General features: G+C 38.4%; 1 protein-coding gene across 1 annotated transcript; it reads left to right on the plus strand.

The window, feature by feature from the left end:
- The first annotated feature begins 120 nt into the window (after positions 1-120).
- cdc42ep3 (CDC42 effector protein (Rho GTPase binding) 3) lies at positions 121-8,878 on the plus strand. The gene is made up of 2 exons (XM_043256130.1): positions 121-1,438; positions 7,292-8,878. The coding sequence occupies exon 2, from the start codon at positions 7,493-7,495 to the stop codon at positions 8,396-8,398; it is 906 nt and encodes a 301-aa protein (XP_043112065.1). The 5' UTR covers positions 121-1,438; positions 7,292-7,492; the 3' UTR covers positions 8,399-8,878.
- Positions 8,879-12,058: the final 3,180 nt, after the last annotated feature.

A 12,058-nucleotide genomic window follows, 5' to 3' on the forward strand; every position in this document is an offset into this window, starting at 1 on the left:
AAAATAAGACATACATGTCTTGCATTGTAATAAACTGCAATGCAGACAGCTGCCTTCTAAGGCAGCAACTAAACTGATCTGAACCTCATAAGATACTGATTTGGAACGCTCCATATAACCAGCTATTCCGTGCACCACAAAAATAGTGCTTGTCACACCAAGCTCACTCGACTGTTAATTCATTTCCATTTGTTAGCATGTTGCCAGTGGCGTGATACTGTGATACTCAAGCATAACATCCATAGCACACGCAAATGTTCTAATTCTAAGTCTTTTTTGCATTAAACCAGGCAAACTTTGATTCAACATTTCTCTTGCTTTAACATCCATCTTGAATTTTTTTCAGTGTGCATATCTGCATATCAGTTCAAGCATACATTCGATGTTGCCCCATAAGTTATATGGCATATAATGTCTTCTGTCCAGGTAAGAAGCTCATTTATAGCATTTGGAACAGAGCTTATGCCAATCTTTCTCTCTCTCTCACACATACACCCACACGAGACTCGCTGCACCCCCTCCTAATCCTGTCAAACGTGAGCTCACTGCAGAGCACTATATGTTGCCAAGGAAACCTATTTTAGGTTGAGGGTGACGAGAAGCTCCACAGAGGTTTACAGTGCAACTGCAAAGAGAAACAGCTTTTCTCTAATAATCAAGAACATTCTATATGCTCATCTTTCTATGTATCGGTCTGTCTTTCTTTCCAATAAGGTTGCATTTCACCTCTCAGATGTTTTAATGGTGTCTGCTAAACGCTGAGCCAACAAATGAGTCAGAGATGCTGAAGTCGGCAGAAATAAATTGCAGAATGACAAAATAGAGCGGGATCCAAAGAAGGCAAATGAATGCGAGAACTGTGATCGAAAGGAAAAACGTGTGAGAGAGAGTGCGAGAAGGGAGGTGGGGAGTGACAAGACGAACAGAGAGAGTGAGAGAGGGACGTTGTATTTCTTCCAGTCTGTTTTGGAAGGGAAGGACTTTGACGTTCAGCAGCTGGGAAGCACAGTAGGAGAGACTCCACACTCCACATTCATTTTCCTCCTCCCTTGAGCGAGCACTGTCTGTCTCTCCAGGAAATAGTGCCACAGCTCCGGCAGGTCGGGACTGCAGAAGACCAGAGAATTGGATTTCAACGCCACCTTCTCCCCAGACAGGCAGGGACAGGTGCTGCAGGCTGAGAAAGGAGGAGCAAAGCAAAGCGGAGACACGCCGCAGCGCTTCAGAGGAGGAATCCTGAAACAGCTGTCCAGCAGACGTCCTGCCTGTGAGAAATAAACCCTCAAGGGCAGAAAGAGAGAGAGTGAGAGAGAAGACGAAAACGGCAACACGCTGCACCACCCAGAAGCTGACTAACAGTTTGGGTCAAAGCACCTCCGGAACGACAACCACAGAGTGAAGAAAAGAAGGACATTCATCTGCAAAGACACCGGAGCAGGTAAAACTAGAGACTGATGATTTTTGGCAGGAATATGTGCACGGTAACAAATTATTATTTCAATTCCATGCAAACTGTATTGAGTATGTTTCTTGCGTACAACGTCTTAAAGCAAAGGTTCTTTATTGGCATCTATAGAAGAACCATTACCATCAATACATTTTTTTGCTCCTCAAAAGGTTCTTTATAAGCTCTTAAAAATTAAAGCTACAAAAAGTCTTTTCAGAGCTATGCCATTTTGGGTTCCCCAAAGAACCTTTCAGTAAACACTTAAGTGGACCTTCTGTCTAACTGGAAACATTCTATGAATGTTCTTCGTGGAACCATTAATGCCAATACAGAACTTTTATTTTTAAGGTATTGCTGTAAAAGCTCTGTGCCGAAACCTCCATTTTTATGACATAAGTTCGAAAAATTGTTGTATTCATGAACCATGTGGATGCTATTTGCTGGTTAGGCTTGTGAAACCTCTTTCCACTCATGCACATGGCTGTCATTACGACATGTGAGATTTTGTACTGCAGAATATGTCGAGCAAATTCCCACACACCACAAAACAAGCTCAAAGCAACCCGACACCTGGTTCCTCTCTGCTCTTCAAGCACATACTCAACTGCTTGACTGGGAAAAGAGCTTCTGAAATTCTTCAGATACATTCCTCTGTCCAACAGAACTTGGAAAGTCAGCTTGACTCTTGCACGCAGGAAAGCCAAAGACAACAGCAGTTTGAGAACAGAAGCCTTGTAGGTGGATAGCAGGGTGTAAAATGCATGAAGTTGAGGCGAAAGAGACCTCGCTCCACCCTGGTTCCTCCAAAAGCAGCAGCAGAGTGTAATTGAGGGTTGCTTTATGTAACACACTGGAAACCTCAAATTGGGCCAAATGTGGTATTTGTCTTTAATCATTTAGAACATTGTCCAACAGGGTCGTTTGTGGTCTGAGGAATTTGAAAAGATTGAAAGCTTAGGCCTAAAACACCCAAGAGAGGAGGATAAACCCGAACCACCCAAGAGAGGAGAGCTTGACCGGCCCAGATGATCAAGCTATGCGAGCTCTGGGATACTGCACCTGTAAAAAGAACAGCCAAAAACATCCAAATGATGCAGATGTGCATTAAAAAAAGCATCAGCAGCAACAGCAACTTCTTAGACAGGACCAGGTGGTCGGGTTTTCTGCCAAAAAAGGCTATTGCTAAAATAGGTCAGAGGGAGAACCAAAACCGGCACAGTTGCGGGGCTGAAGAGAGTCTTAACACGTTTCTGTGTACAGTGGGAATGGCATCATTGCACTTGTTTAGATTATTGCTCGCACTTGCTCTAATAATAACGTGACCCACATACTCACACGTGAGTTATTTCCTGAGTGCCAGCAGCATGCAGTGATATCCGTCTTGAGGCTTCGAAATGCTTTAGCCTCTGCTCTCACCTCTTACCCCATTTGGACTCTTCTTTTAATTTAGCCATTTTGTCTTGTTCCATCTTGTTCGGTCTAATTCTGTCGCATTCAGCCTTTAGCCATTTTCATTTATTCAGTCTCATTATGACTTTTGTTCAACAACATTCAGTCTATTTTCCTCTCATTTTGTCTCATTCAGTGACGTTCTGTTTCATTTTTCTTATTTTGTCTCATTCCATCTCATTAATTCCATTTAGTTCGGTCTTAAAGGGATAGTCCACCAAAAAAAGAAAATTCTGTCATCATTTTCTCACCTACATGTCTTTCCAAAAACGTATGATTTACTTTCTTCTGTATTCAGTCTCATTTATAACATTTAGTCTATTTTCTTTCTTTTATTTAGTCACACTTTTAGTTTTCAGTCTTATTTGTTCCCCATTCAGTCTGTTAAGTTTACCATTCAAAAAGTAATATTCTATTATTGGCTCTGTATTTTGAGAATTGTTTTGTGTGGGTTTTTATGTCCAGTAAATAGAAGTCCATGGGCTTCAAAGTAATTTGCTTCCAATATATCTTGTGTTTTGCATAAGAAAGAAAAGCATGCATGTTGAAAATTATGTTAAGATGAGCAGATGAGACTGTCAACATATTCTGTCTCAATATGTCTGCCAAGTTCAGTCTCAGTCTGTTTTTTCTCATTTTTTTCTCATTCTGGCACTAGGTTTTAATATATTTGCTTCAAGTACTAAAATGTGCTTTTAAGGTACCAAAAACGGACACATTACAGCAGGTACAAATATGTACCTTTTGGAAATATACCACCCCAGTTCTGAGAGTGAATGTTGTTTGCCTCCCAGCATTCTTCAAAATATTTTTGTGTCTATCTTGCAGAAGAAAGAAAGACAGAATTTCAATTTTTGTTAGGATTCGCCATTTAATCATTTTGCCGTAGTCTCAGTTCACTTCCATTTTGTCTCTTTGCTGGATGGAGCTCAGTCTTTGGCTTATTAAGTCTGCCAGAAGGGAGACACACTGCCGACCTGCTGACATGCACTTCTGAGGGGTGTGTGATGATATGGTCCCCCAGGGAAAGGGGGCAGACAGATCCATCATGACATTCTACAGGGGCGTCAGGGCACTTGGAAGTGCAGCATTTGCCCCTGGACTCATTCCAGATCTAAAATGAAGGCAGGATATGGCCCTGAGATAAAGCCATATCAAGAGAGGTGTGAGAGGCAACTGGCCTAGTTCTAAACCTCAGAGGCTGGCTGTTGCATTGAATGCCATTTTTTGTTATTGTTCAACAAGTCATGGCAATTTATTCAAACACATCTTACACCTGCTGGGGTTTTAGGTGAAGACTAACCATAGTTTTAACCTTAAACCCTAACCCTTTAAGTATTTTTGGGCTTCCTTTGAGATTTATTTCACCCGGTCCAGAGGTTTGCACACCTGCTTGCTTTGATCATGCCATGACAGCAGGATTTATGAGAACTACTTTATCAGTGTAATCAAGAAAACAAATGTCTAGATATTGCTCTTTATGTAACCGTGTGTTATTATATTGTATTGTTATTTTAATAATTCTGCAATACATTATAATGATCATTTTCTAAATACAAAATTCTAATTATTTTTTAATTTCTAATTATTAGTCAGTACAAAAAACCTAAGTAATAAAAATAATAAAATCTAAGTAACCCTTTAGAATAAGGAACACTTATTCACTGTTAATTATGACTTTTCCCTCCATAAATTCCTAATTTGCATTAATATGTCCTAAATTACTAGGTAAATAAATAGGTAATATTATATTAATTATTGGAAAATTTATATATATATTATTGTAAAATTATTTTAGTTAGTAATAATAACACTGGATTGATTTGAGGAGTATACAGAGATCTGGTTACTGGATATTTGGGAACAATCAGCATTCCTTCTGCGCACACACACATATTTTCCTCTATCACTTACACACTCATACAGCCGCACATTCTTCAGCCATCCCAATGATGCTTGTCACGTTTAAAAATAGACTTCCATTCACTGAGGTTTATTTGTGTTTCACTGAATCAGTGTCCAAAAATGCTTTTAAAGCCCTGTGAACTCACAAGGCGACCTCTGAGCTGGTGCAAAAAAGACACATGCATATTTAAACACTAAGACGACCAGAATAATACCATTTATCCAGACTCAAACAGACTAGCCCACATCATTGTCAAGGACCATACTGCAGCTCACTTTCATGCTGCTCCTGTTGTTCATCAGCTGTGCGATTTGTTAGGACGTTACCACAGGGGAGTCGTGTATTCCTAGGAAATGGAATTTCTAGTGTTTTGTAAACAGTGTCCTCCCTGGCTGTCTCTACCCAGGATCTTGAGGCGATGTGGATCAGTGAGTTGTGACATCGTTCAGACTGTCATTTTAAGTACTGTGGTGGCTCCATGTTATCAGATGGTATTGCCATGGAATTCTATTATTCTATGGCCTCACACTGTATTTGGACACAGATGTTACTTGGTCTTGAAGATACTTGATCTTACAGTATAGCTACACTTTGGTGTTAGTTATTTTTCTAATAATTTAACAGGTTTGACCTAGTTATTTCACTAATACTACCAAACCTGTGTTACCTCACCTCATTGAGCCAATGATAATTCAATTATTAGGGAGGGAGAGATTAATTGTAGCTGTGTTACTGAAGTGCATATGCATTACCTGAATCTGTGCATCTCTTAACAGTGGTCAGCAGCAGTGTCTCTACTAAAAGCAAAATTGTAAGTTTAACTGCTTCAAGAACAGGAATGTTACCACCTCCGTATTGAGAAATGTTTTAACTATATTATTATTAAATTACAGGGCAGAGCTGACAAGAAGTGTGTGTCTACACTGTAGGGCTGCACAATTCATAAATTTTGTAATTGCAATTACAATTACGCATGCCACAATTCGGTAATCGTTCAAAGTGGCAATTAATTGTTAAGAGTCCTTATGTTATTCTGCTTACTTAGGATGTTTTTTTCTTTCTTTCTATAGATTATTTTGAGGGTTTTTACATTTTTAGTATTACATTATAATATCATTCATAGTTTTTTTTTTTTAAATAAACCAATACAATGTATAATTGACATTTGAGGCTTAATACTACAGAAAAGCATGAAAGGTTTTTCAGCACAAGTGTTTTCAGCTTGTTTATGTTCATGTGAAAATATGGAATGCAGTTGCTTCGAACAACTGTATAAACATTCAGTGTAAATTGTGATGATCATAATTAATAATTATGACTTCAAGCATTCAAGCACTGAGCATTCAATTATTTGAACTATTTCAAATTTCTACATTAAAGTTAGGATTACAGTAAAAGATTACAGTTACATTTATTTTGTAATTAAATTGTGTAACTCCATTACATGTAACTAATTATTTCACAACACTGTGTATTTGGCTCCATTTAGTAATACAAATAGAATTATAAAAAAGTATTTTTTTATGTTTACAAAGGCAAATTTTTTAAAGTTACAGTAAAAACGGTAATGTTGTGAAATACTATCACAATTAAAAATACGTATTACTCCAGTCTTTAGTGTCACATAATACTTAGGCAGTCATTATGTGAAAAAATCAAGTATTCAAAAAGTTTGAAGTAAGTTTGGAACTTGGTGCATGTTTACATTTTCACAAAAGGTTCTCTCTTGAAATGAAAATGGCCCCAGGTCTTAAACGGTTTAGTGCAGTGGGTCTTAAAGGAGCGAGAGGACGTTGGGCTCTGCCGCAGAGGGAATGTGGATGTTTTTTCAGTCGTACATATTTGGCTAGCTGTGCCTGGGTCGCTGCTTTAGTGATTGTTTGCAGTCTGTCAGTGAGGGTCAGTGTTTAAAGACCTCTCAAAAGGAAATGTATCCATAAATGGGCAAGAAGTCTCTCTCCCTCTTATGATCTGTGGTTACCCTTCTCTCTCTCTCTCTCTCTCTCTCCTATCTGTCTATCCCTGCCCTCCTCTCTCTAAAGCCACTCTAAAACTCTGCCAGTTTCTACTTTATCTCTAGAAATCCTTTCTTTATCTTTAAAGCTTCTTGACTCATCTGATGTTAATAAAAACATGTAAACATGCAGTCATTTTGTAAATGAATAACAAGACATTATTCTTCATTGGTCTTGCATTAACTTCAGGTAGTTTCCGTAAGGTTTCCGTAAATTTTTTTCTATATGTATCACCTATGTGTCTGTCTGCCTAAATATCCATCTACTGTATCAATCTATATATTATCTGTCTGTAGCGTCTCCAAAAGACAGACAGTGTTAATTATTTTCTTTGATCTTACTTTGTATGTGTGCTTAAAATGCATGTGACATTAACGTTACCTTTTAAAAGAATTTAATATTGGAATTATGAACACAACAAAGGTCTTTGATGGCGAATACAAAGAAAACTAAATAATTTTTCCATCTAACCAGGTAAAGGACATTCGAGCTGGATTATCTACAGTGAAGATTGAGGAAGCATTTAAAACAGCTGCTCTCTGAGAATGTAACCCCTGCACCTCTTTTTTGCGAGACTCCAGCGAGACTCCAGCAAGTTTATCGCACATCCGAGGAGATCTAAACTTCCAGAGCGTTCCTCGTTCCTCTTCATAACCGCTGGACTCTATTGCAGAGATGCCTGCCAAAACGCCCATCTACCTGAAATCCAACTACAGTAAAAAGGGAAAGAAATGCCGCCTGAGGGACATTTTATCCCCGGATATGATCAGCCCTCCTCTCGGGGACTTTCGACACACTATCCACATCGGAAAGGGCGGAGAGTGCGATGCCTTCGGTGACATGTCGTTCCTGCAAGGAAATTTTGAGCTTCTACCAGGGAAAGGTGGCCGTATTCGGCCTCAATATGGCATCCATGGGGAGTTCACAAGAGCTAACAGCGCCTCGGATGCGTCTTGTGTTGAAACTCCATCGCCGGTCCTGAAGAACGCAATCTCGCTACCAACTATCGGGGGCAGCCAAGCACTGACTCTGCCTCTGATTTCCACCACCGTATTCCCAGTAACCCAAGATCGCCTGTCTGAGCCATCTACCCCTCCAGCCGGTTCTGAAGATCTGGAAATCCTGCAGATGGAGAACCTGCTCCAGTCCATCAGTGCTTTCAGGTGCGACCCCAGCCCTGTCCCAGAGGAGGATGAACCTTTGATCGAGCGCACTGAGATGTCTGAGAAATCACTTGTAAAGAAGGAGATACACAGCAGTGAAAATGAGCTTGAAACATTTTTGTCCGTCTTTGTTAACGGGAACGCTGATGCCAATGGGAACTTTAACAACGGTAACCATGACGATTCGGTCTTTGAGTACGAACAGGAGATGTTCAGCATTAAGGGAGACTGGGCGGACAGAGACAGCGGTGTTGAAGAAGGTCGTCTATGCGATTCGGACTTTGAAATCTCAAAAAGCAAAAGCCCCTCACAGGAGTCGCTCACTCAAATCACGGGATCCCTTTTCTCTCTCAAACTTGACTTGGGCCCATCCATTCTGGATGATGTACTCAATATCATGAATAAGCCAGTGTCTTAGGAAGTGATTTTTATTGAGAACTAAAAGGGAATCTATTTGTCTCGAGCCCAAACTTGACATGGCAATACTGACCTGAAGAGGCTGAACTTTCTTTCCCAGAGTAAGTTTTTTGTCTTTAGCTTCGGAGTGTCTTGCACATAAAAGTAATGCGATTGACACACAGCCGTTGTGCCTTTTAAGTTAAATTTAAGCATGCATGGATTCTGATGTTGTACACGCAGATCAGATGAGGCATTTTCTGTGTACTGTTGTTCATTCACAACCTCATACAAAAGTCAGTGTGATAACGTGTACATTTCTGCAAACATATACAATGTTCCCATCACAACGTCTTTCACGCACAGATATATTTATACTGACAGTTTCATTAACCACACTACCAAATCTTAAATACCTACAGCATATATGTTTTTACGTTGTGAAGCTAAATATGAAATAAATAAATAAATAAATAAATAAACAATTCTCTTATTTAGTTTATTTTTTTGTTTGATTGCTTTTTATGTTTTTATTTTATTAAAATTGGGATGACTGGATTGGGATGCTAGTTGTAACATAACGTATATAATGCAACTGAACGGTCGAAAATATTTTTTTTGTATATTATTTTCTGCTTTAGAAATGTTTTGCTGTTTAAATCATACCGAAATGCCTATAGTAATTATTTAATGGCAGGTTCCACTTATGTCAACTTGCGCCATACAGCAAGAGCACATGACCTACCATCGGGGCATGTTGTCACAAAAGGTTAGCATGTGTTAATTGAAGATATATGTGTATACATATATATAACAAAAACTGACTTACAGCAATAAAACCCAGTAAAAACCCAGTTTAACATACTGAGGATCCCTTTATGGTGTTTAATGTTCAGTTATAAAACCAGTCAGATGCTGCAGCAGATGAGTATGTAACAGTAGGTGGACAGTGAAACATTAGGGAGCTGGAGAAACACAATGAGAAACTGACTTGTCTTGTTAGCATCTTGCATTCCTCAGATTGTGTCCTGCAGTAGGAGTGGATGTGGGTGAGATTGTGTCTAAAAGGAGATGCCAGTACTATTCGTTTGTGTCTTGTTGGGACAGAGAGAGAGCAGCCTGTAGCATTCTCAGCATTCCTATGAGAAAACAAAGACCACGGCCATAAATAAAGCCACTGGACTGAGGCGGGTCATGCTCTACATGGTCGTAAAATCTAATAGCCTGAAGACAAACTTTGTCCTGTACAAGAAGATCTGACTGCTGCAGTGTCTTGGCGACGCAGAGGTTTGTTTGCAGCGATACTGAAGAGTCTGAGTCTAAGTGCCAGACAGCTGCAACACAATTTATCTTTGTCTTTGAAAATTATGCTTTTTCGCTCAGGTTTTAAACTTTCCATGAAATCTGCTTCTGCAGAAGTCAGCAGAAATCAAAAAGCTGTCCTAAAAGGAGTCATAGGAATCAAATTTCAGTCAACAAGTTGTTTCAACATAAATATGTGTTGGAAGTGTGTGTACACATCTATTGAGACATTTTAACCACAGTATGTTATACACTTTTCATTAAGGCCCATTCTTTAAAGAATCACATAAATTTATTTGTAAATGGCATCCGATGAGCCTTTTGAGCTGCACTCGTTCTCTGATCTCTAAAAGTGAATTTTTCATTTCAACACCACTACAGGCACCATATTGAATTGCAAAAAAATAGCTTATTTCAAAATAGAATACTAGTATCCTACTCCTATTATTTCTACCAAATAAAGATGTTACAAAATCAACCACAGACCACTTCAGACAGGTTTCCTGAACACTTCTGGTTAAAAAGCAGTCCTGAATTCATCAGCCTTCATTCATGCTGCTATGTGCTAACTTGATGGTTGGTTGATTCCATTTCATTGGTCCATAGTTATATGTGCTGAGGTGATATGTACCAATGGTCAAAAAATTGTAATTATTAAGAGTTTTCTTAAGACATTTCCTTTGCTCCTTAAGGTTGCATTTGATCAGAATACAGTAAAAGTAATATTGTGAAATATTTTAATTTCTTCATTAATAAAAAATTACTAATTCATGTAATGCAAATTTAATTCTAAACATCATTACTTCAGTCTTCAATGTCACATGATCCTTCAGAAATCAATCTAATGCTGATTTACTGGTCAAGGAATATCTCTTAATATTATGATCATCAATGTTGAAAACAGCTGTGCTGCTTAATATATATTTTAAAGTTGAGGATAAGTGAGATAAAAAATACTTTTATTTAGCAAGAATGCATTATATTATAAAATGATAAAGAAAATGCATTTATAATATAGCAAAAGTACAATTTCTATTTCAAATGAATGCTGTGCTGTGATTCCTGAAGGTTCGCGTGGCACTGAAAACAAAACAAATGAATTATTCCAAACTTTCAAGCAGCAGTTCACTTATTTGTCTCTGTATGCAATTCAACCTACACCTTAAGAAAGAAATCTCTTTTATCTCTAAAAAGAGAGCCCTCTTCTCTGGCTGGACTGGAAATTTCCACGAAGACCTGCACAGCTCATGCCTTAGGCAAAAACATTACAGTTGAAGTCATCGACCTTTGAGTTTGTACTTGAGTGGAAACGTTTTTACCTGAGGTAAACACAACTCTGGAGCCTGTGATGTGCTGTTAGGTAAATGACTGTATTTACTAGCACTCAGTCAAACAGCAAGCTATCATCTATTTAGTTTCTATTTAGGGTGCAGCAGTTGCTCAATATGTACGTCTCATCTCATCATATACTCTCCTAAATGTAAAGGTAACATCATGCTTTTTTGGCACATACATAGATGTTTAAAACACTGTAATTTGCAGTGTTCACTTATGTAACTGGGATCAATGTACACCGGCACACAACTCAGCGGGAGAGCTTGGATATATTGTGACCTGTTGCATAACTTTCATTTCAAGTAAGGCCAAAAAATGTTCATTTTCAACAGGGTTTCTTGTGCCTCTAGCTAGCTTCAATTCTATTCATTTCTGTTCTACTTAGAAGAGAGGCAGAAAACAAGACAAAAAGGACAGATAATGATGAAAGAACCCCACAGTTTTAAGATTAAATGGTTGAAAATGTCACAAGTTTCCACTTTTAGCTTGACCACATAACAGCCAAGTCTCAGATCTTTATTTCAGAAATTCTACAAACTGCACAAAAACAATATTATACCTCCAAGGTAAGCATCACAAAATCTCCCGTTTCTCGAATCTCTGTAAAATGTCTCACTATCGCTCAGTTCTGCAGTGTGAGTCTCACTCAGGCTGAACTAATGAAGGAAACATGGCAGTGAGAGGCGGGCTTATTTTCTTTTGCACGTCTCACACACCTCAGAGAGTTTAATCCAAGCAAACATACCAGGAGATAATGAAAAACATCTCAGAAAGATAATTTTTTATTTCGTAGTAGGTCATGGTCTTCTGTTATCAGTGTATATGCTTACCAAGGCTGAATTACAGTAAAAACAGTAGTATCATAAACTATTAAAAACATGTTTTCTAATTGAATATATTTTAAACTTTTATTCCTATGAAGCAAAATTGATGTTTTAGCATCAATACTCCAGCCTTCAGTGTCTTCAGAAATCATTCTAATATGCTGATTTGCTGCTCAAGAAATATTTGTTGAAAGCAGTTGTGCTGGTTAAATTTTTTTGAA

This window comes from Puntigrus tetrazona, chromosome 13 (assembly GCF_018831695.1).
Source record: "Puntigrus tetrazona isolate hp1 chromosome 13, ASM1883169v1, whole genome shotgun sequence".
Taxonomy (NCBI): Eukaryota; Metazoa; Chordata; class Actinopteri; order Cypriniformes; family Cyprinidae; genus Puntigrus; species Puntigrus tetrazona.

Coding starts and splice junctions, on each gene's coding strand:
- cdc42ep3 (XM_043256130.1), top strand. CDS start 7,493: ATGCCTGCCAAAACGCCCATCTACCTGAAATCCAACTACAGTAAAAAG.